Source organism: Acartia tonsa, chromosome 4, assembly GCF_053477335.1.
Source record: "Acartia tonsa isolate MP-2025a chromosome 4, ASM5347733v1, whole genome shotgun sequence".
Taxonomy (NCBI): Eukaryota; Metazoa; Arthropoda; class Copepoda; order Calanoida; family Acartiidae; genus Acartia; species Acartia tonsa.
This window is the reverse complement of record NC_137263.1, coordinates 17002854-17026937: the sequence shown is the minus strand read 5'-3', so window position 1 is coordinate 17026937 and position 24084 is coordinate 17002854. Positions and strand designations below refer to the sequence as shown.

At 33.8% G+C, this 24084-nt stretch overlaps 3 protein-coding genes across 3 annotated transcripts; all 3 read left to right on the top strand.

Moving 5' to 3' along the window:
* The first annotated feature begins 2265 nt into the window (after positions 1–2265).
* Positions 2266–5829, top strand: LOC145318432 (uncharacterized). The gene is made up of 5 exons (XM_080159718.1): positions 2266–2451; positions 3119–3200; positions 3692–3768; positions 5268–5303; positions 5748–5829. Exons 1-5 carry the CDS (start codon positions 2345–2347, stop codon positions 5827–5829), a joined length of 384 nt encoding a protein of 127 aa, XP_080015844.1. The 5' UTR covers positions 2266–2344.
* Positions 5830–6398: 569 nt separating this feature from the next.
* Positions 6399–9467, top strand: LOC145318431 (uncharacterized). Its single transcript, XM_080159717.1, has 4 exons — positions 6399–6478; positions 7003–7058; positions 8231–8461; positions 9297–9467. Exons 2-4 carry the CDS (start codon positions 7032–7034, stop codon positions 9465–9467), a joined length of 429 nt encoding a protein of 142 aa, XP_080015843.1. The 5' UTR covers positions 6399–6478; positions 7003–7031.
* Positions 9468–12825: 3358 nt separating this feature from the next.
* Positions 12826–23821, top strand: LOC145317979 (histone-lysine N-methyltransferase SMYD3-like). The gene is made up of 11 exons (XM_080159271.1): positions 12826–12937; positions 13221–13259; positions 17115–17243; positions 17608–17779; positions 18269–18351; positions 20357–20405; positions 20979–21081; positions 21253–21361; positions 22235–22292; positions 22582–22769; positions 23571–23821. Exons 1-11 carry the CDS (start codon positions 12857–12859, stop codon positions 23736–23738), a joined length of 1179 nt encoding a protein of 392 aa, XP_080015397.1. The 5' UTR covers positions 12826–12856; the 3' UTR covers positions 23739–23821.
* Positions 23822–24084: the final 263 nt, after the last annotated feature.

Here is a 24084-nt window from a genome sequence, read left to right as displayed (position 1 = left end):
TTTTGGTGTATAAAATGTATAGATTGGATGTAAGATTGATGAAAAAATTAATTTTTAAAATTGTGAAAAAATGGGTGTTTTTTACATTTTTGTTACCTACCTTCATAGATAGCTAGATATCTAGACATCCAGGGACTCTGAAACTTTTTTTGGCCATCCAGCATCCTTGAATGACCCAACGGACCAAAATATAGAGTATTAACAAAATCGGAGAGGTAGTGCAGAAAAGTGGTACATTTGGCAAATAATGCACCTTTACTAAAACAATTTTTACAGTGTGAATACATTCTTTAATCCGTCTGTAGGTTTTTAGCAAAAGGAAATAGAGAGTATTGTACATTCTTATTGGTACCACTATCAGCCTTTGTCTATAGCTTCTAGTCAAATTCATTAAGAAGTACGGTATTTTTTCTGTAGCTTAAGATCTCACCAACCACTGAACCGATTGGGTTCTCAATTTTAGAGAATCTCCACATAGGTCTTGGGGTGGTTTAAGGCTATTTTTTTCCTCTTTTACACCCTTTCAAATACATTGCCTCTAGGTGCTAGGGACGCAGTTGCTAGTAGTAATTATGAGATTAATTAGAATATGTTTAGTTTATGGTAAATTTTAAAAGTTTAAGGCAAATCAAATTTTAAAAATCGTATCAAAAAGTAAATTTAAGTAGCTCTAAATCTGTAGGACAAACTAATGTTAACACTTTTAGGGTGTTATAACTAAATAAGCGGTTTACAAATGTATAAGTCTAAACAAAATTGTGTTGAAATCTGGTGCATAAATACAAGATTATTCATGGAGCTGCTTCATTGTGCTTTATTGTCATGGGAGTCATATTTCCAAAAATCAGTTAAATAGGATAACTTTATTTAACAAAAAAACATTTTGTCAAAAAATATCACATCTTTTAAAGGGACTGTGAACGTAAATTTTTCTCATCTTAATATCAAATCTTAACATTATCTCATTCATAATATCTCACAGATAGAGCAAAACGCGCTTTTGTTTGCTTAAAAAACGGCTTTTTCCGACGATTTTTATAAGGTACGGGGAAAGGAAGAAATTTTCCGTATTATATAAAATGTGCATTAAATTGCTTTTTTCTCCCATTATAGCTAAAATTAAACTTTTTCACATAGTTCTAGATTTTTCCTAACAGTTAAGCTGACTTTTAACATAATCCTTGCTTTAATCCAATGTATAGTTACTTAGAAATTGATAAAATAAGCAATATTTTTTTATTGAAAACCAAATACAATAACAAAGCCAGAAACAGGTTTTTTATTAGTATCCAATTAACTTTAAATGGCCCATCTCTCGCCCACCTTTAATTACAAATTTGTAAATAATAAAGACGCAATATTTCTTTATAAACAGTCTGATAAAAGTGTAAACTAATTCTCCAAAGTGGGTTATTTATTGTTCAACACAATAAAAAAGGATATTATTATTTTATATAACCTATGAGATTCAACCCTTTGTAGACAGTGAGGTATTTTTTTGTCAATAATACGAATTTAAAATATGTCTTTATTACCTAATTACTACGTTATAAAAAAACGAATTGGCAATTTTATAGCATAAAATAAATCCTTAACAGTAAGTAAATTGTTTCAACTATATATGACAAGTTAAATATCCCTACAAACATTATAAGAAACAAAAACGTTCAGATTTTCCCTGTTTTTCCTTTTTCCCTCTCAAAATACCATAAAATCAAGGCATTATTTCTGGATATTTTTGTGAATAGGACATTTTTGGTTGATCAGTGTAGTGAAATGTGCTTAGTAAATGTTAAGATTTGATAATTAGATGAGAAATTTTTACGTTCACACTCCCTTTGAATAGACGGTCGTACATTCTCGTAACAATTATGTAGTTGCCGCGCTTTCTAAATCGTAAATTCCCTTCCTGTATATTGTACTCTATGATATGCACCCACGATTGGGCTCGCTACGTGGGGCAGAAGGCCGGGGAATTTTACATACAATAGAAAGTTTATCCAGCTTTCTATTATACTTATGTGACCAGGGTGTCAAGTCAGAGAATTGTAATGATGCATTATATTTTTTAAATCAGCTGTTTTTGCATTAAATTTCTTCAAATAAATAGGCAATACAATACAGTTTACTAAGAACGATGTATTTTATTAAATCAAATATTCTTACTTGCATTATTAAAGACTTCATAAACTAATTATATTCATGGAGAAACATTTTATTGTTAATTTACGGATTTTGTACAAAAATTATGACACCCTTGTTTCTAAAGCAAGAACAATCTTTGAAGTACAATAGTTGAAAAGTGAATATTTAGAAAAAGAAATATTTTGCTACAATTGTAAGAATGGACGAAGCTGTGCAGATTATATTTGATAAATTTGAGACAAGTGACACCTTTGCATCAAAACTAAATGCGTTCAGAGACTGTGAACAAATTGTTGAATTTGTCAGGTGACTTATAATTCAAAGTAGTATAATGTTTGTCCGTATGCAATTAACATTCAAGATTACAAACTTTATGAAATATAATCATATAACGCAAAAAATATTTATGTTTAGATAGGACATACTGACTTTATGGTGATGATTATAGAGTTGGTACGCTTTCTAAATTGTAGCTTTAACTGTTAAAGGGAAAATTATGCCAAGTTCGAAATTAATGGGACATTTCTAACATAGCTAAATCAACAAAAATGTCTATCCGTTACAGACGGATAGACACTCAGGCCCTAAATGTATAAAAGCTTCTCTTTTGAAAAAAAATAATACAGTAAAGCCACAATGGATATATTATTACTTGGATCTTACACCAGATTTTCGTGTTTATTAATGAAGTGAAACATGCTGCGGGCTAAAATAACGATACTGCCCTTCTATACTCTTTACCATATCCCATCCCCTCCTACTGGATTAACGAACTGGCCAATGAATGGGTTGGATGTCAGTAACCTAAATTGACAACAATTTTCCCCCTGTCATAACATCCACATATATTCTACTTCCATTAAAGATTCTGACTGAAGCTCTAGTACTAATAGTGCATATAAAAAAGGGGATTAATCTAAGAACTTTTGGCCGAAGTAACCCGAATGACGTCATATTAGAATATTTTTTTCAGGGTTAAATTACACATAAAAGAAAGTGAAAAGGATGGAAATAAATCCGTGGCACACAGGAATAGAGGGAACAATCTTTTCCAGGCATGTTAGGCTTTTTTCTTCTTAATATTATCTTTTAAAAATATCATTTTAAATTTTACCTAAAATTTAATTGGAACGATGTACATATGTTTTACAACTGGATTATTATTATGATTGATTAATTAATTAATGGTAAATTAAGGGGTTTAGCTGTTTTTCGATCATAGCACAAATTTCCATATGCTTAAAATATTTTTTAATGTAAGTATTTATCGCATCGTATTAAATACAGCTTTCCACGGATATTAATATGAAAAATACAAGATAAAAACCAGGTTTGTTAGTCCCGAGGGGCTAAAACCCTGGCTAACAAAACTGGTATTAATATAGGGATTTTCTATTTTGATATTTGTGAAACTGTCTGTAATACGATGCTATATATGATTTTTCAGTATGGTTCTAATCCAGTTAATATTAATTGGTTATATTAGAATTATATGAAAATATTATGTTTTGTATAAATGATATGTTATTGATATTTGTTTTGATAGAAAAAGAAAGACGAAGAAGCTTTAATGGAATATAACGAAGCAGTAAAATTTGGATTGCAAGAAGATCAATCTCTTAGGTTTTTAAATATTCAATATTTCTTAGCGAATGACCTATTTTATTAATTGCTAATTATTTTTTTTCTCATAATTTATTTGCAAATAGGTTTAAGTAACATGTAAATAATTTATTTTCTTTATAACCCCAGAAAGCAGGGACTTTTGGGGAGTGTACACATCTCCTGACAAACTTCTGTGCACATGATGGCCTTATTCAAAAGTTGTCTATTATTAATTTGGTTTATACCCTTTAAATTCATGTCCCCAGTTGTAACTGAATTGAGAGCTGTTTACACCTATAAATGATAATGCAACGGGTCGTCAGCTACATCTATAGCCAAGCGGCTGCAGCTGAAGATTGCGGCCTCTAATAGAGGCATTGGCTGACATAATGTTCACAATCCTTCAATTTTGCTTCTTTTTTCCAAAAGATGTATGAGAGAGGGTCATCCCCAAACTTTAAGGCGATTTTCTGCCCCTTGGTGGATGAAATGCTTTTTTTATCAACCTTTATCTTTTTATGTTAGCTTGTAAATGTTTAGAAATGTAGAACATTCAGGAAGGGAGGGAACATTGAGCTGGTTATTACACTGGTCCCCAAAGTTTTATAATAACGTTTTCTTATTGTTGGCTCATTGTTGGTTCATAAAGTTAAGTATTCAAACGTTTTAACCACTAATTGTAATCTAGAGAAGGTGTATTTTGTGTATCGTCATTGGGAATGTACTTCAATTTATCCCTTTAGTTTGGTGAAACAACAAATTTTTCAAGATAATAAATCTTTATTCAGAGAAGTTAGTTGGGCAAATTAATACAAACATCTTTTTGCTAACCTTCAAGCAGGGCTCGGCATTCGTGCGCCTGCCGTATATAAGCCTTAGTAAAATCAACCTTTCACAATTTTGAAAATCAGCTAGAAATCTTAGCCTGACCCAAATATGGCAAATCTCTTTTCAAAAAAAATATGTCAACGCATTAAAACGGGTTTAAATATGAGGCTTAGTCGCGGCTGCCGAGCCGTGCTTTCAAATCAACAAAGACAACAGCATCCATAAAAGCGAAGATGAACAAATCAGACGAGGCGGAGAGCTGTCTATAATACGATACGATAAATAATTATTAGTAGTTTTCTTTCATTTGTAATTAATTAATTGTCTTGGTAATTAACAAAATAGTTTTATTACACCAAGTAAAATAAAAATCAATTTTTATAAGCTAAGCTTTTCTATCGTTAAAGTCTGTACGTCCGTTTGTGCCTAAGTTTAATTTAGGCATGTTAGAATTGTACTATCGATTTTAAGCTTTTGATTTTGTTACAAGTTTATATACAATTTTGTTTATACTTTAATTTAGTTTTCTGCTTTTAAGAATTTGACACTCTATAAGTGTTGATGCTCGTTTGTTCTACCGTTTGATTTAATATCTTTGGAATTTTTTATGGGTGTTGTCAACCTTGTTATAATTAAAACAAGGCAAATTTTAATGTTTTTAAAAATATTGAATAAATTTATTATACCAGCTTGTCTCTGGCCAACAGATCTGCTATTCTTTTCAGGTAAGCGCAACATCCCCTAAATGACCGTATGTTCGTTTGTAAGGCAAGAACATTTGATCCGTCCGTACGGCTGTAAAGTTTCAAATCGATAGGACGATTATAACATAAGTTAATTAAGAGAGCGAAGCTCTTTATAGTGCCTATAATAAAAGGATTTTAATTTAAAAACTTTCAACGAAAGAATTCCATATGACGTCATATTAGAGTATAATAGATTATAATAATATGACGTCATTAGGATTCTTTGGTCAAATTGTATTTTCAATAGAGCAGCTGCTTCTATAAGTGTTAGCAAGGACATCTTCCACTAGCTAAATTAGGTTATTTTATTGTTTGTGATATGCGTTTTTAGAGATATGTATTTTTTTGAGATAGGCGTTTTTTGAGTATAGTTGTTAAACTGTGCTCTTTATTTTGAAAAATTCTTAACTAATTTGATTTCAGGAAGGGATTTCACAAGGAAGTCATATCAGACATAGGCAATCTTTATTTTAAGATTGACAAAGATGATTATGTTGTAGAGTAGCTTTTTTAAATGACAAGGTGTCTATGAGGGTATATACAAATAAAGAAAAAGTTAGATAAAAAGCTTATCATATCTGCTGGGAAGGTTTATATCTATTTTAGGGAGGGTATCACAACTATCCCAAGAGAAATAGCCAATTTGTGTTATGTGTAAGCGTGTAATATATAGGGAAGTTTAGGTTTTAGGCTTTTGGGTGGAGAGGATGCGACCCTTAACCCCCCACCCCCCAACCACAGACATTAAAAGATCATTACAAAAATAGATTTATGGGCCATCCCCACCCCCCCCCCCCCCTCCTTCTACCAACACCTCGAGTGGCGAAATGGATATAAATTTACGTATATATTTTGATAAGGGAAAAATTGTCATCGATTTAGGTAGCTAACATTAGCATCATTTATTGGTCAGTTCGTTCATCTAGTAGGAGGGGAGGGGATGGAGTAAAGGGGGTGGAAGAGAAGAATCATTATTTTAGCCCTCTGCGAGTTTTACTCTATTATACATAGGATATGAAAATTTGTTGTAACATCCAAGTAATAATAAATCCATTAATAAAGATGATGTAAAGATTATGCTTTATTGAGTGGATATCCGCAACATTTACAATTCAAACTATTGGACAGAAAAATTAGATCTTTAGTTGCACTAGGTATGTTCTTATTAGATATTAATAGCTAAAAACCTGACTTTGTAAATTGGAATATCAGCCCAAGCAGCGTCACAAACAAAGACGTTAAATAAGTATAATAATATTAAATATATTGAAATTATCAAATATTCAGATGTGATAATCTATAAAAAAAATGGCGGTTTCCCTCATTTCGCATTTGTGCCACAGTGTAGACTTTGATGGTCAGACAATACGTTTGAATTGAAGCATCATAAAAATTGATAAAGTTATCAATTTTTGTTTATAAAAATAACTTTTTGATATTAGTAATTTTAGCAATAAAAATAGGGTTCTTGATTCATGATTCTGTTTTATTTAAGATTTAAGCTTTCAGATGGTTTTAGGCTATTTGTCTGACAATTTCTTACTCCTAGAAGAGAAGCCGCTTGTATTTGTATATATTTTATTTCAATTACAAGCACAGTCAGTACAAAAATTTACTGTTCGTTTGTCTGGTAGGTTAAGCTTCGCTTTTATGGATGCCGTATTTGTTGTTTTATCAGGAAGAATACCAGAAGCTAAGAAAACTCTGATGGCCGCTGAACTTTCAACAGATAAGGTAAAATATTTATATGTATTATGTACATTATATCAGGGATCTAAAAGGATAAGACGATGGCCGATAAATTTATTCACATTCCCAATGATGATACACAAAATTACTCCATCTGTAGATTACATTTATTCAAATTAATGAACCAACCAATAAAAGTTCATATAAGTTGTTAAGCCAACAAATAGGAAAACGTTATTATAAAACTTAAGGGACTAGTGTAATAAAGAGCTCAATTTCCCTCCCTTTCTGATATTCTATAAAAAAAACCTGAACGAATATATACTTCTGTCCTTGTGTAAATATAATAGAGGTAAGGATTTCTCTTTGTCAATGTGTATCAAAAGATCTCGATATTGAACCCCTAGACTAAAGCAATAATAGGTCACTAGAAGATATTGTTTTAAATACTTTTTTGGATTGTACCTCCCTTCTAAGATCTAAATTACCCCTTCCACATCCCTTTTCAAGTTTATAAAACAAAACAAAAAATAGTTCCTGTGCCTTAATCCTTTAGGGGCCGTGTACTTTTATAGGTTTGGCGAGAAAAAAAGTGATGGTGGGGGGGGGGGGGAGTGGTATAGTTTTTTTTTCAGAGGGTGGGGGTGGTCTAACCTTCTGTGTAGTATCCTTTAATCTGCACTGGACCGATAAGATTAATTACCCAAGAAATAACATTATTTTCTATTTTGAATTTAAAATTTAGAAGCATAGGTTATTCCTTTACAATTCAACTTAATACCTAAAGGCTTGTGATGCTTTCATATATCATTGTTGAAAAAAGCTTCATTTGAAAGTTACAGTTCATTACATAAGGGTTGATAAACGCACATTTCTATTAAAATTTTTATTTACCCCACATTTAAATCTAAAATGAAATTAATGAGGTAAAATTTGTTTCGTGACTTTGTAAAGTTGATTACAAGAAAAATATCAGGGCTAGGCAGCCGCGCATCAGCCGTGACTAAGTCGCAAATTTAAACCTGTTTGGATGATTTGAAAATATTTTTGAAGGGATTGCCAGGTTTAGACTTCCAGCTGATTGTTTTTAATTGTAAAATCTTGATTTCTCTGTGGCTTACAGGCGGCTGACGCTCGGCTGCCGAGCCCTGAAAAATATGAAAGTTTGCAATTCACGGCTCATTTCTGCATTCTATTTTCTCTCTCTCTTTCTCAAGATTCCTGATGAACAAAAAAGAGGAAACTTCATAGAAACACTGCAGGCTCTGGAGGACCTGATTAGGAAAACAAGTTCCAAGGATGATATGCTTGTTACTGGCACCAGGGTGGCTGCGGATAACCTACCAGGATTCCAGGCGGATGTGAACCTTCCTGGATTTCAGGTTGATGTGAGTTTGGATTCATCACAACAGTCGGGCAGATTTGTCAGGGCTGAACAGTCTATTCAGGTCAATTATTTTTTTGAGGGGGGGATTTTTTTCGGGAGAGGGTTGTCCCACCTACCTAGAAAAAAAGCTTAAAACCACCGCAAGACCAATAAGTATATACCCTGAGAAGCACAACCATAACAGTCCTAACCATTACTGGCGGCTACGCCCCTATATATCTAAATGGCCTCTAGTTATGTAAATTATGTTTTTTGCGATTTCTCTTGAGAGGGAGATGGTACCCTCCCCACACAAAAAAAATGTTTTTAACCTGCCCAGGACCTATTAGAAGCTATACAGCAAAGGAGAACAGTATCGGTTCATCAGTTAGCGCGATCCATCGGTACAAACAGACAGACAGAGATCGTGTTACTTTTACATAAAAATTAACAAATTTTATAAGGCACAACCCTAGCCAGAGAACTGAACTGAACATGCTAAACATAAAAATCATTTCATACTTATGGTGTTTATAAAACTTTGACAAAGAAAATGAGTTTTTAAATGGAAATCTTTAACGGAAATTACTAGTGACGTATATATTTTGTACAATTTGCATGATTAATATAAAATAATTTTATTCTTCATTGACACAGGGATCTTAAGGAATAAGACAATAAACAATAAATATATTTGCATTCAAAATGATGATAAACAAAATTACCCCTTCTGTTGATTAAAATATTTAGTTGAAAATTTTGAACACTACTAGATTGTAACCAACCAATCAAAATTCGATAAGAACACACAAAGTTTTGGATCCAACAAATATGATAACGTTTTTATCAAACTTTGGGTACCAGTGTAATTTCCAGTGTCACCTCCCTCCATATATTTATATAAATTATAATTACAGGTTGGTCAAGTTATTTGTGAAGAAAGACCTGTCAAGAGTCTAAAAATGGATGAATGTAGAACTAGATGTAATAACTGTCTCCTGCCTACAGATCCTGCTCCTTTATGGTGCTCACACTGTCTCCAGGTATACAATTATACAGGGTCATTACCCCGTCCCGGATTTGAATAATTTTGTTAAAATTTTTGCCCCCAGCCAAAATATGGTTGATTTATGCATAAAAATGACCCATGCAAAATATTTTTTCAGTAATGCAAAAATTGCGACGGTACAAGCACTGCAAAGTTTTTAAAACCTGCAAAAAACCCTGTTTTTATGGCATATTTGGGGCTTTTGTACCATCCCAATTTTAAAGATTTTTACAAAATTTCAATTCAAGTGTGTTGATATATACCTGAAATTTACCAAAAAAAATGGGGGCAGTCTCAATTATAACATATGAAGGTGTAGCAAGTAATCTTCCAAATACAAAATTGTCAAATTGCATACATATATAATAGGATTGGGCCGGATACTTTTTTGGACGGATACTGGATATCTGGCTGATTTATAATGCCGGATATCCGGCAAATATATGTTATTTGGCCGGATATCCAGTTATTCGACCGGATATCCGGTTATTTGGCCGGATATCCGGTTATTCGGCGAGATATCCGGTTATTCGGCCGATGTTCTTTTATTCGGCTAGATATCCAGTAATTTGCCATATAACGATTATCTGTCATTAAAAATCAACCGGATATCCGGTATCCAGCCAAAAAAGTATCAGCCCAACCCTATTATATATGTATGCAATTGTTTCTTCTTTACAGTAAAGTTACTGATAGATCCAGGGAATGTTTCAGTTATTACCACTTAAATTAAATTATAGGATCAACCCTTCTCTCAGGTGCCCAAGAGTACTTTAGGAGCGATACCGCTAGAAAGTACTATGGTGAAGCTCTTCTTGTGAAAATTAGATAATTTTTAACATTATCTTTTTATGTGTCATTATTCATTGTTTATCTCTGTTAATTTTTGAAAAAGATGTCTTAGCTTATAAAAGATGTTCGGTGCTTTCCCTCAAAATGTCTTTGATCACTGACAACCCCTCCCTCCTTATATTAACTTGCAAGGGTCCCTGGTAGCCAATATAAACTATCCCAACCTGACCTTATATAATTAAGAAACAAACTAGAAAGTATCCCTCCTTTTTTCAAGGTCGGGATATGGGGGGGGGGGTGTGCTCGACTTGGCACTTGGGAAACTTTCTACTACTAATTTTAATCTACAGAAGGGTTAATTTTGTGTATTATTAATGGGGATGTACATTAATTCATTAGCCATAGTCTTATCCCTCAGATCCTTCAGTAACATGTTATTTCTTGTTATGTAATAAAAATGAGTGTTCCATTTATTATTAGACTTTGGGTACAGGGAATTAGAGGGATAAGACAATGGCTGATAAATTTATTTGTATATCCCATGATGATACACAAACTGACCCTTTTTTGTTGATTACATAGTGGTTGAAACGTTTGATCACTAAACCTAATGAACCAACCAATTAAAATTCAATAAAAGTCTCCAAAGTTGTTGAGCCAAGAAATAAAAAAATGTTATGATAAACCTTTCGGGACTAGTGTATTACTACCTAGTTATTATTAGACTTGTGATACACTCTTGTATAGTTCAGGGAGGGAGGGGACATTGAGCTGTTTATTAAATTAATCCCCAAAGTGTTATAATGGTGTTTTCTTATAATTGGGTTAAAACATTGGGGAAATTCAGTAAATTTTAGTTGGTTGATTTATTAAGTTAAGTGTTTAAAAGTTTCAACTTCTAGTCTTAATCTACAGAAGGGATAATTTTTTGTATCATTATTGGGGATGTACATCAATTTATTAGACATTGTCTTATCCCTTTAGATTCTTGAATAACATGTTATTTCTTGTTATGTAATAAAAATATAAGTGTTTCAGTTTTTATTAGACTTTGGGTACAGGGATCTAGAAAGAGAAGACAATGGCTGATAAATGGACGTGTATACCCCATGATTATACACAAACTTACCCTTTCTGTTGATTACAATAGGTGGTTGGAACGTCTTATTAAACCAATTAAAATTTCAAACAATCTAAAAAGTTGTTGAGCAAACAAATGAAAAAGTTTTTTAAACTTCGGGGACTAGTGTAATTAACAGCCCATTGTGCTCTGCCTCCCTAGTTATTATTAGACTTTTGGTACACTCTGGTATAATTCAGAGAGGGAGGGGAAATTGGACTGTTTATTTCACTTGTCCCCAAAGTTTTATAATTGTTTTTTCTAATTCATTAGGTTAACAACTTTTGAGAATTTTATTGAATTTTGATTGGATGGTTTATTAAGTTAAGTGAATAAACGTTTCAACCGCTAAGTTTAATCTACAGAAGGGATAGTTTTGTGTATCAAACAAATTTCATACTTATATAATAGAGGTAGGCCGGATACTTTTTTGGCCGGTTGATTTATAATGCAACATATTTGGACTTGGTATCCGGCAAATTACCGGATATCCGGCCGAATAACCAGATATCCGGCTAAATTACCAGATATTTGCTAGATATCTGGCCAGATGTCGGATATCCGGCATTATAAATCAGCCAGATATCCAATATCCGTCTAAAAAAGTATCCGGCCCAACCCTATTATATATGTATGCAATTTGACAATTTTGTATTTGGAAGATTACTTGCTACACCTTCATATGTTATAATTGAGACTGCCCCCATTTTTTTTGGTAAATTTCAGGTATATATCAACACACTTGAATTGAAATTTTGTAAAAATCTTTAAAATTGGGATGGTACAAAAGCCCCAAATATGCCATAAAAACAGGGTTTTTTGCAGATTTTAAAAACTTTGCAGTGCTTGTACCGTCGCAATTTTTGCATTACTGAAAAAATATTTTGCATGGGTCATTTTTATGCATAAACCAACCATATTTTGGCTGGGGGCAAAAATTTTAACAAAATTATTCAAATCCGGGACGGGGTAAGGGTCATATAAGAAAGAGTATAAAAATGGATGTATGTAGAACTAGATGTAATAACTGTCTCCTACCTACAGATCCTGCTCCTTTATGGTGCTCACACTGTCTCCAGGTATACAATTATACAGGGTCATATAAGAAATAGTATAAAAATGGATGTATGTAGAACTAGATGTAATAACTGTCTCCTACCTACAGATCCTGCTCCTTTATGGTGCTCACACTGTATCCAGGTATAGAATTATACAGGGTGTAATAACTGTCTCCTGCCTACAGATCCTGCTCCTTTATGGTGCTCACACTGTCTCCAGGTATACAATTATACAGGGTCATATAAGAAAGAGTATAAAAATGGATGTATGTAGAACTAGATGTAATAACTGTCTCCTACCTACAGATCCTGCTCCTTTATGGTGCTCACACTGTATCCAGGTATAGAATTATACAGGGTGTAATAACTGTCTCCTGCCTACAGATCCTGCTCCTTTATGGTGCTCACACTGTCTCCAGGTATACAATTATACAGGGTCATATAAGAAAGAGTATAAAAATGGATGTATGTAGAACTAGATGTAATAACTGTCTCCTACCTACAGATCCTGCTCCTTTATGGTGCTCACACTGTATCCAGGTATAGAATTATACAGGGTGTAATAACTGTCTCCTGCCTACAGATCCTGCTCCTTTATGGTGCTCACACTGTATCCAGGTATACTATTATACAGGGTGTAATAACTGTCTCCTACCTACAGATCCTGCTCCTTTATGGTGCTCACACTGTATCCAGGTATACAATTATACAGGGTCATATAAAAAAGACCTGTTAGAATAAAAACGTAGAACTGGATACTTTTTATTGTCGTATTTATCACTAGTAAATTGAAAAGTGATTTTAACTATTTATCTTTTTTTAGGTTCAATATTGTTCAATTGAATGTATGAACGCTAGCAAGGAAAAGTTTAAATTAATTTTGTATTTGAATATAAATTTGTAATACCATAAAAGAAGATTCATTGTTTTTATATTTTCCATGATTTTTAATGGTTTCTCGTTACTTGTATGCATCTCTATAATGTATAGAACTGTTTCATAGAACAATATATTTCAATATATCAAAATAACAGGATGTCTGTATGTCTTTGGTGAAAGAAATCACGAAGCCTTAAAAGAAATACTAATGTCTTTTGAAGTATGATTGACCTACCGCGTAAAGGGGGGGGGGGGGCGTAATGACATAAGCTCTTAAACCGTGAGCAAAATGGTCTAAATATTGAGCTAGACCCTTCAAACTTGGTATATAAGCCTAGTCCTACAGGTGTTACATCTAAATGGCAAAAAAATCCAAAATTTTTTATTTTTTAGGTTAGGTTAGGTAAGAAAAACCCTGCGGAAATGGGGTTTTTAGGCTCTTTTTGGTCTATTTTGATGTGGAAACTTGCCTTAAATTGTTTATTCTTAGGGTTTTAACTTAAATACACTGTATCTATTCATATGGACATAATTTAAGATGATTCAGCAAGTCGGGGACCGACCCCAGGGGGCTAGGTGGGTGGCCCGCAGGGGTTAAGTTCATTTTTCCCAATATATTTGTTGTGATTCATCAAATTATAGGTTTTTTAGGTCAAGGAACTCAAATTCAGAGCTAAAATAAGCATTAGATTAATCTGAAGCTAGCCCCAGCGGGCTAGGTTGGTGGCCCGCAGGGGTTAAGTGCATTTTTTCTAATATATATCTTGTTATATATCAAACTATAGGTTTTTTAGGTCAAGAAACTCAAATTCTGAACGAAAATTAGCATTAGACTGACTTGAAGCTAACCCCCCCGGGCTAGGTTTGTTTTCTGCAGGGCTTAAGAGCATTTACCTAACCTAACCTAGAAACTTACTTATATTTTCACAGGTTTTTTTCTTGAATAAACTGTGTCTATTAATGAGGACTTTATTTAAGATGATCCAGCAAGTCGGGGACCGACCCCAGCAGGCTAGGTGGGTGGCCCGCAGGGGTTAAGTGCATTTTTTCAATATATATGTTGCGATACATCAAATTATAAGTTTTTTAGGTCAGTTAACTCAAATTCAGAGCTAGAATTAGCATAAGACTAATCTGAAACTAGCCCCAGCGGGCTAGGTTGGTGGCCCACAGGGGTTAAATGCATTATTTCCAATATAGATCTTGTTATATATCAAAATAAAGATTTTTAAGGTCAAGAAACTCAAATTCAGAGCTAAAATTGGCATAAGACTTACCTGAAGCTAACCCCTGCGGGCTAGGTAGATTTTCCACAGGGCTTATGTGCATTTTACCTAACCTAACCTAGAAACTTACTTATTCTTTTTTGTTTTTTTCCTTGAATAAACTGTGTCTATTAATGAGGACATTATTTTAGATAATCCAGCAAGTTGGGGACCGACCCCAGCGGGCTAGGTGTGTGGCCCACAGGGGTGTAGTGCATTTTTTCTAAAGTATGTGTTGTCATACATCAAATTATAGGTTTTTTATGTCAAGAAACTCAAATTCAGAGCTATTTTAAGCATTAGACTGACTTAAGGTTAACCCCCGCGGATTAGGTGGGTGGCCTGCAGGGGTAAATTTTCCAAATTATGTGTTGTTATACATCAAACTATAGGTTTTTAAAGTCAATTTGGAGCTAAAAAAACACAATAGCAACCTGATGCTAGTTTTTTCGTGGTATGTGGTATACATTAAATTAAAAAATTGTATCCTATTAGCATATTAAATTCTTCCACCGCTAACATTGTACTATCAAAATTTAAATTCTTTCAAATATATGCCATATAAATATAGTTTAACCAACTAACCAGGAAAAAATATGCAGTTCACTAAATTAAGTTCAAATGCATTTTGTGAAACTACCCCTTTGAATTTCTGGATCTAAAAAACCTATAATTTTATGTATGACAACTAAAATTGCACCTTACCCCTGCGGGCCATGCACCTAGCCTGCTGGGGTCCTAAATCTTAAATAATGTTCTAATAAATAGACACAGTTTATTCCAGAAAAAAAACCATAAAAAAAACGAGTAAGGTTCTAGGTTAGGTTAGGTAAAATGCACTTAAGACTTGCAGGCAACCCACCTAGCCCGCTGGGGCTAGCTTCAGATTAGTCTGATGCTTTTATTAGCTTTAAATTTGAGTTTCTTGACCTTAAAAACCTATAGTTGGATGTATGACAACAAATACTTTTTTTTTTAAATGCATTTAACCCCTGAGGGACACCCACCTAGCCCGCTGGGGTCGGTCTACAACTTGCTGGACCATCTGAAATAATGTCCTCATGAATGGACAGTTTTATTTGAAAAAAAAATATTAAACGTAAGTTTCTAGGTTAGGTTAGGTAAAATGCACTTAAGCCCTGTGGGCTACCTATCTAGCCCGCTGGGGTTAGCTTCAGATTAGTCTAATGCTTATTTCAGCTCTGAATTTGAGTTCTTTGACCTAAAAAACCTATAATTAGATTTATCACAACATATATATTGGGGAAAATGCACTTAACCCCTGCGGGCCACCCACCTAGCCCGCTGGGGTCGGTCCCCGACTTGCTGGATCATCTTAAATAAAGTCTTCATTAATAGACACAGTTTATTCATAAGGTCCTCATGAATGGACAGTTTATTCTATAAAAAAAAACCTAAAAAAAATAATAAATGTAAGTTTCTAGGTTAGCTTAGGTAAAATGCACTTAAGCCCTGTGGGCAACCCAGCTAGCCCGCTGGGGGTTAGCTTCAGATTATTCTAATGCTTATTTTAGATCTGAATTTGAGTTCTTTGACCTAAAAAACATATCATTTGATGTATCACATCATATATATTGGGGAAAATGCACTTAACCCCTGCGGGCCACCCACCTAGCCCGCTGGGGTCGGTCCCCGACTTGCTGGATCATCTTAAATAAAGTCCTCATTAATAGACACAGTTTATTCAAGAAAAAAACCTGTGAAAATATAAGTAAGTTTCTAGGTTAGGTTAGGTAAATGCTCTTAAGCCCTGCAGAAAACCAACCTAGCCCGGGGGGGTTAGCTTCAAGTCAGTCTAATGCTAATTTTCGCTCAGAATTTGAGTTTCTTGACCTAAAAAACCTATAGTTTGATATATAACAAGATATATATTAGAAAAATGCACTTAACCCCTGCGGGCCACCAACCTAGCCCGCTGGGGCTAGCTTCAGATTAATCTAATGCTTATTTTAGCTCTGAATTTGAGTTCCTTGACCTAAAAAACCTATAATTTGATGTATCACAACAAATATATTGGGAAAAATGAACTTAACCCCTGCGGGCCACCCACCTAGCCCCCTGGGGTCGGTCCCCGACTTGCTGAATCATCTTAAATAATGTCCATATGAATAGATACAGTGTATTTAAGTTAAAACCCTAAGAAAAAACAATTTAAGGCAAGTTTCCACATCAAAATAGACCAAAAAAAGCCTAAAAACCCCATTTCCGCAGGGTTTTTCTTACCTAACCTAACCTAAAAATAAAAATTTTTGGATTTTTTTGCCATTTAGATGTAATACCTATAGGACTAGGCTTATATACCAAGTTTGAAGGGTCTAGCTCAATATTTAGACCATTTTGCTCACGGTTTAAGAGCTTATGTCATTACGCCCCCCCCCCCCCCCTTATATACTTAATACTCACATTGGTACAGGGAGGGAATCTTCACCATAAAATTTTATCTGTCTAAGTAGCAGCCGAGAAAATCTAATTTTTTCCATACTCGACAGACCAACAAAGTGAATTATGATGCATCTTCACTACTAAAAATCGTAAAACTTGTCAACCTGCAGAATGCTCATGAGTACGAGTGTGGGATGACTCATGAGATATCCGACCATATGCTTCAGCATGACATTATTCAGTGTTATCCTCAGTTTTATCATCTGGCATTTCAAATATATGCTTCAGCAACTCAGGAATACTTCCTATCCAAATTTTTTTGTTATTATCATTTGTTAAACAACTTAAAATACTGAGCCTATATGTAGGTTAAGATCATTTACATGTTTTTTGGTGGGGTGGGGGCCATAGGTTCTTAAGTTCACCCCCCCCCCCCCCCAAAAAAAAAAAAAGTATATAGATTTTAAAAATCAGCTAAAATTTTTTACATTTCACACCAAAAATGTTGGTTTTCCCTAATGTAGATTTTACCCCTTGGGATAAAATAATGGGGGTTTGGGCTTCTTTTTACTCCTACTCTTGAGATGTTGTACCCAATACAAAATTGGATGACCTTACAATTTCTGTATAATTCTCTAACGATAGGAAGGAAATTTTCAGGAAGAGTTAAACAAAGCGGTGACAGAATTTCTACCTCTAACAACATTAAACGATAATATAAATGTGAAGGGACAGAAAAACAATTTTGCCTCTCTTCTAAACTTGTGTGGCTGGGAGGAACAAATTAATCTTGAAAAAGATTTTTGGACATTTGTCATTATTCTGCTTTATATTGGTAAGTTTTTTATGTTTATCATCATTCATAAAGTTTTTAAAATCCTTTATGCTAAATGCAACAATGCATATTTAATAAGTTTTTTTTAGCAGGGCTAGGCAGACGCGCTATGAATTTTCTTTTTTTTTTAATTAGGAGGGACTGTCATATTTTGGTCAGATTTAGGTTTCTGGCTGCTTTTTAAAATTCTAGAAGATTGGTTTCCTGTTAGGCTTAAAGGCGGCTGACACGCGACTTCCGAGTCCTGGTTTTTAGATCTGCAATAATATTTGAAGCTTTACATTATTTTAGCAAAGGTTTTTTAAGATGTGGGAAGGGGGCGGCGGGGGTAGGTCAAGAACAAAGTCCCCACCCCCTAATCTTTTTTTCCTTCTGGTTAAAAAACGTTCCCCTCCGTACCTTTCTTAGATCTTAGAGATTAGTTAAACAGTAAATTATTTGACACCCTTGTTTACTTCAAGGTAAAAAATATATTTTTTCTTTTTTTAGAATTGCTTGAGCAAAAAGGATATTATTCAAAAATGAATATAAATAAAGAAGATACCGGCCATCTGTTGTTCAGACTTTTTAAGGTAAACAGGTAGAGGTAAAAACTAGGGCTAGGCAGCCGCGCATAATACTCAAATTTAATCCCGCTATAGTGCAAAAATAAAATTTTGATAAGATTGATTGCCTATTTAGTTAAGGGTTTAGACATCCACCTGAATTTTAACTGAATGTAACTATTTCTCTGAGGCTTACCCGCAGCTGCTAAGCCCTAGTAAAATGTACTTACTTTTTCCATTTTTCAAAAGAAAAGTTTCTCTATAAGTATGGTCGGTCAGTACGTCCATAACTGATAGCTCTTATCTAAAAGTTATTCATGTTAGAATCATCCTATAGATTTCAAAGTTGACATGGTTTAGAAAGCGTAGCAACTATATTAAAAGAAACTCCCTAGGTCCTTTTAAAAGTTTTTTTTGACAACAATAATTGATGTGCTATAATTATTCTATTTATCTGATTTTTGGGTTAGTGAATTTTAGAACTAATAAGCTAAGCGTCTCTATAATCAAGTCCAAAAAATGTAAGTATGTCCTTAAACAGTGTTCTAAAAAAACTTTAAAAATAACATTTATTAAAAGTACTTCTTTAAAAATTTGAAGTTTGAAGTAAATTTTAAGAGTCTTGAATGTTTTCTGCGTAAAAAAAAACTTAAACTTTGATGAGTGATACACAGTAATGTCCGCATCATTTAGCCCTGATGATGTGGGTTAACTGATTTCAAGCAGAGGCGTGCTCAGTATACTAGGAGGGGGGGGGGAGTTACAACCCCTTGCTTTAATTAATGGTCTTTACATCAACTAAAAAATAAGGAGCTTTTCCTTAAAAGTTCTAGACATACAAGGATTCCCCCCCCCCCCTTATATTTGGAAATAAATTTTTTTTAAAAGGGTGACTGGAATGTATTTTTTTTGTCTGTTTGCTTATTATATTAGATCGCGCTAGGTTAAGTTAAATTGAGTTGTTGTTGTAGACATGGCGGGCATTTCCAGGTGTTGTTGTAGTCGCGGTGGTTCTTCAGTCCACTGCAGTTATCCTTTTTCCTGACATGACACCGAGCCTTGCATTTTGTACAAAAAAAACTATTTTTGGTTTTCCAATTGACGATTTTCTTACAGACCGGACAGTTAGGATTAGTTGGACCAGGATTAGGTTATATACCAGCCATTAAAAGCAGAATTTTGATTAGGCTAGCAGGACAGAGTGTTGAGTAAGGCGAGAAAAAACTTCATAAGATGTGGATATGAAGGCTTGGTGACGTCTCATGATGTGTTGAGTAATGGGAAGTGGTACCCAGCAGGAAACAAAAGCATAAAAAGAACTTGATATCAATTTATTTAAAACTGAGTGACTGAAAGGTAGCATAAGAAACTACTCTTGATGATTAATCAACTCAATGTGGAAAAAAGGATAAAATTTGACATAAATTTAGGGTTTAAATGGCAAACATGGGCTGTTCATAAAACAAAATCTCAATATAAACCTATGATATTTTAGGTTTTATAGCTCATCTTAATTTTTAACACCCAATTAATCTTGCGCTTCGCTTAACCCCCTTTTAAATGTCTGTGCACGCCCTTGCATTGAAGCTATAGATATCTTAAGGATTGCAATACTTCTTCTCTCAATACTCTTTTTACAATCAATTTAGTTTATGTCTTTCTATTCTATTTTATTACTACAGCTCAAGTATGTATGGACAATGGACTTATTACTTCTTGGATCTTACAACAAATTTTCATGTTCTATAATTAAATGAAATCTGTAGCAGGCTTTAAAAACGATCTCCCACATCCACCACCTTCTCCCCCATCTCCTCCTCTCCTACTTGATAAACAGCCCAACCAATATAAGCGAAGGGAAATTACAACCTAAATTGACGACAATTTTTCTCCTGTTATATTATCCACGTATATTCTACATCCATTGTATGGACATTTTCTATGGACACTGAAATCTAAATCTTGAAAATATATTTACAATTTTAAGTGATTTATAAAAAGTCAAATGTTTCAAACTTTAATTTAATTTTAGATCTTGCAGCATAATAGTCATTCTATTGTAGAAGCTGTTAATAATCCAGGTAAACTTTAAAAACTTTAATAGTTATTTCTCGCATCGTAGAATATTCGTAGAAAGCTGGATACAATACGATGCTAGACATAGTTTTTTCGTATGGATGATAACCGGTTCTTATCCACCGGATTCGAATGAATACGTGAAACAGTTTACCTCAAAGTTATTAGTCAAGCACTGAACCCCACCTCAAAAACTAATTGAAAATAAGAATGTGGTTAATTTTTTTTCTGTTGTTATTTTTACCTTAGGCTAGGTTAGGTCAGGTTATTATGGGCAGATGTTAGCCCCGTGGGGAAAGGGCACCGCAAGTAGGGATAGCACATATGCGCTTTGATTTAATTAAAGGCGCTTTGAGGGAAAGCACCTTTAATTCTAATGAAACAAAGTACAATTTAAATATTTTCTAGTATAAAACGTTATGTTGCCTCTATGTTTATTAGTACCAAAAGATATTGCTATTTATCCTATATCAGACTTTTCAGGAAGCTTAACTTAGAATTAATGTCAGGTTTATAATCTATTTATTTGTTTCCCCAAAATTTAACAGACTCATATTAACCAAAGATTTTCTTATTAGATTGCTTCAAGATGGAGACCATAGGCAGTGGGATTTACAGCCAGGCAGCTTTTCTAAACCATTCCTGTGATCCAAATACCATCAAATACTTTGTTGGAGACAGGTTGGGAACTGCATATAGTGTCCAATAAAAATAACGTCATACAATACAAATGACCAATGATAGGCCACTATACAATTTACCATTGGTCAATTACAATTTACACTGGCCTATTATTGGTCATTTGTCTTGTATGGTATCATTTTTTATTGGACACTATACGCTATTCCATAGGTTGGTGCTGGTGGCCTGCCGTCCCATACATCCTGGAGAGGAAATAACAGAGAACTATGGTCCTCACTTTGCCTTAGCGTCCAAGATTGCGCGTCAACTTTGGACAAAGGTAAACATAATTGATATATTCTTACTTGGATGTTGCACCAGATTTTCTTGTACTCTGATAAAGTAACACTCGCACCTGGATTAAATAACGATTCCCCTCCTATTAATTGAACGAACTGACGAAAGCTAAATTAGGGAAAACTTTTCCCCTGTCTATTATATATCCACACATATCCTATATCCATTATGGTATACATAAAAATGCAAAGAAAGTCTTAACTTTAATATTTCTAGTGGCAAAGCTACTCAATAATTCAAAATGTCCGTCCGGCATTGGGAAAATGTAAAAATCACAGATGCTATTCAGGACAGACGTCCAATATTTTTAGTGAAGATCTTTGTACCAATGAGCACCCATTATATAGTTTACTTTGTTCGTCGGTCATGCTACAGAGACCTACATATGTATATTTTTGACAGAATATTTCGTGATTTTTTGCTTTCATTGCATTTATTGTTTTATTACAAATTGGATGTATAATGTATGAGGATATTATGACAGAGAAAAATTATCCTCAATTTAGGTTGCTATTGCCTTGTCATTTATTGGTCAGTTCGTTCATAATGTAGAAGGGGGGGGGCTAAATAGGGTGGATCGTTATTTTAGCCCGCTCCAAGTTTCACTTTATTAAAGTACGTGATAATCTGGTGTAAGATCCAAGAAATAATAAACCCTTTTAAGAAACTGAACATTTGCTATATATCTAAATTTGTCCGACCATTATTTGTTTTGTGCTTCGCTTCTTTTGTATGTAGTGATTTCATATTTAAGAAAACATTTCCTTTCAATTTTTGCTTTGCGGGGTTGGGTTTTTGTTTGTTTAAATTAAATAGATGTAATTATTTATAAACACAATTTAAAAATTAAATTTAGGAATACCATGGATTTAATTGTTGTTGCCAAGCCTGCTTATCAAATTATCCAATGTCAGGTAAGTTTTATTAAATTAAAATGTGATCAAAAAAGTTATTTGGTCCGTTCCCTCAAAGAATCAATTAAGACCCGTCCCTTACTTTTGAAATGAATCAAAAATAATGTGGGGACTAACCACCAAAATTTTTTTTTCAATCTTTAGCAAAAAATAAGCAAAAGAGTAAAATTAGCAAATTAAATATATTTAAAAGGACCCCCCCTTAGTCTGTGTATTGGCCTATCATTGGTAATTTATATTATATGGCGTCATTTTTTATAGGCACTATGAAAAGCTTAATTTATTTTAGAATTACTGACAGATGAAATATTGCACCCTGTGTGTCCTGACCGCGGAGGGGATCAGGTCCACAAAGGTGTTGGCCTCCGCAAGGATGATGATACCTGGAAGTGTACCTGTTGTCAATACAGAGTCAAGGATAGTCAGCTGAGAAGCAGCTTGGTGGCAGTAAGGAAGAAACTTATGACTGTTATTCAGGTACCTAGATTTTTTAGGGATGATTTACCTCAAAAAAACACAGAACCCCCCCCCCCCCCACCTACCTTAAATCTATTTTATATAAGTGGGAAGTGGGTTCTTTGCTCGCTTGTTACTTTGTGGGAAACTGACAATTCATATTTTAGCTTATTCATTTTTTTTTATTGAAACCTTCAAACACAAGGATTACAGCTTCCATAAAAGCGAAGTTCACAAGTTAACAAATCTATTTTCCAAGATGGTTTGCCGTACTTTTTGGATGTTATAATATAGAGGAATGGAAATACATGGATATATTGTCAGGGGAACATTTGTCGTCAATTTAGCTTGTAGTAGGTGAGGGTATTGTTATTTTAGCAGCTGCGAGTATTACTTTATCAGAGTACATGATTATCTGGTGCAACATCCATAAATATAAATCGATTAAGAATGGCAATCTCTTGTATACCAGGAAAATTAAATACTGGCATTTGTTTGTTTCTCTTTATACTTTGTTATCTTTGCAAATGATTCATAGGTTTAATAGGGCCTTTTTGCCACTAACAAACTTATCTTAGCAGTGATGCCTCTAGGTTATAAGAAGGGAGATATGTCGGGACCTTACAAATTAAGTATACTAAATCATGCTTTCTCTCATCTATGCTATGAGAGTGCCATTCAATATGGTGGCTAAAAATGAAACACCTGCCATACTAAATAAGACCAGCGTGATGTAATAATTGAGAAACAGGGCTACTACAACAACAACCTTGTCTATAGATTAAAACTATGGTATCTAATTTAATTATTTATTTTTAAAAGGTTGAATCGTGTACGAATGACCGTGTAAAATCCAGATGTCAGTATGAGAAGTGTATAATTGAAATAGCCTCTGTGATCCAGCATCCCTCTGCCCTGCTCCTATTGGCGGAGAAAATGTACTGGAGGGCGCTCAGAAGCACCAATGGAAATCAAAGAAAAGTTGATTAGTACATTATTATTTTTGTCATAGATTTAGTAATTTGTTGTATATGTATATATTTTTTACTTAAAATAAAGCTCTTATTATTGTTCATGTCGTTTTTTTGTTAAATTATTTACTAAGTATATTTGCGATAACTTTTATTTAACAGATTCTTCCAATTTTTAACATTTACAAAACAGCCTGCTTTATTGCTTCAAGATCCATGTCAGATCTATATAGGAAATAAATGTCTATAAATGAGCTCAAGTTTTCCAAGGAATAAATGCTTAAAACTCATAGTGCTCCAATAATCCATAATAAACTCCCATTGACCAGAACGATATGACCCATTATTTTACTGCATGAAGAATA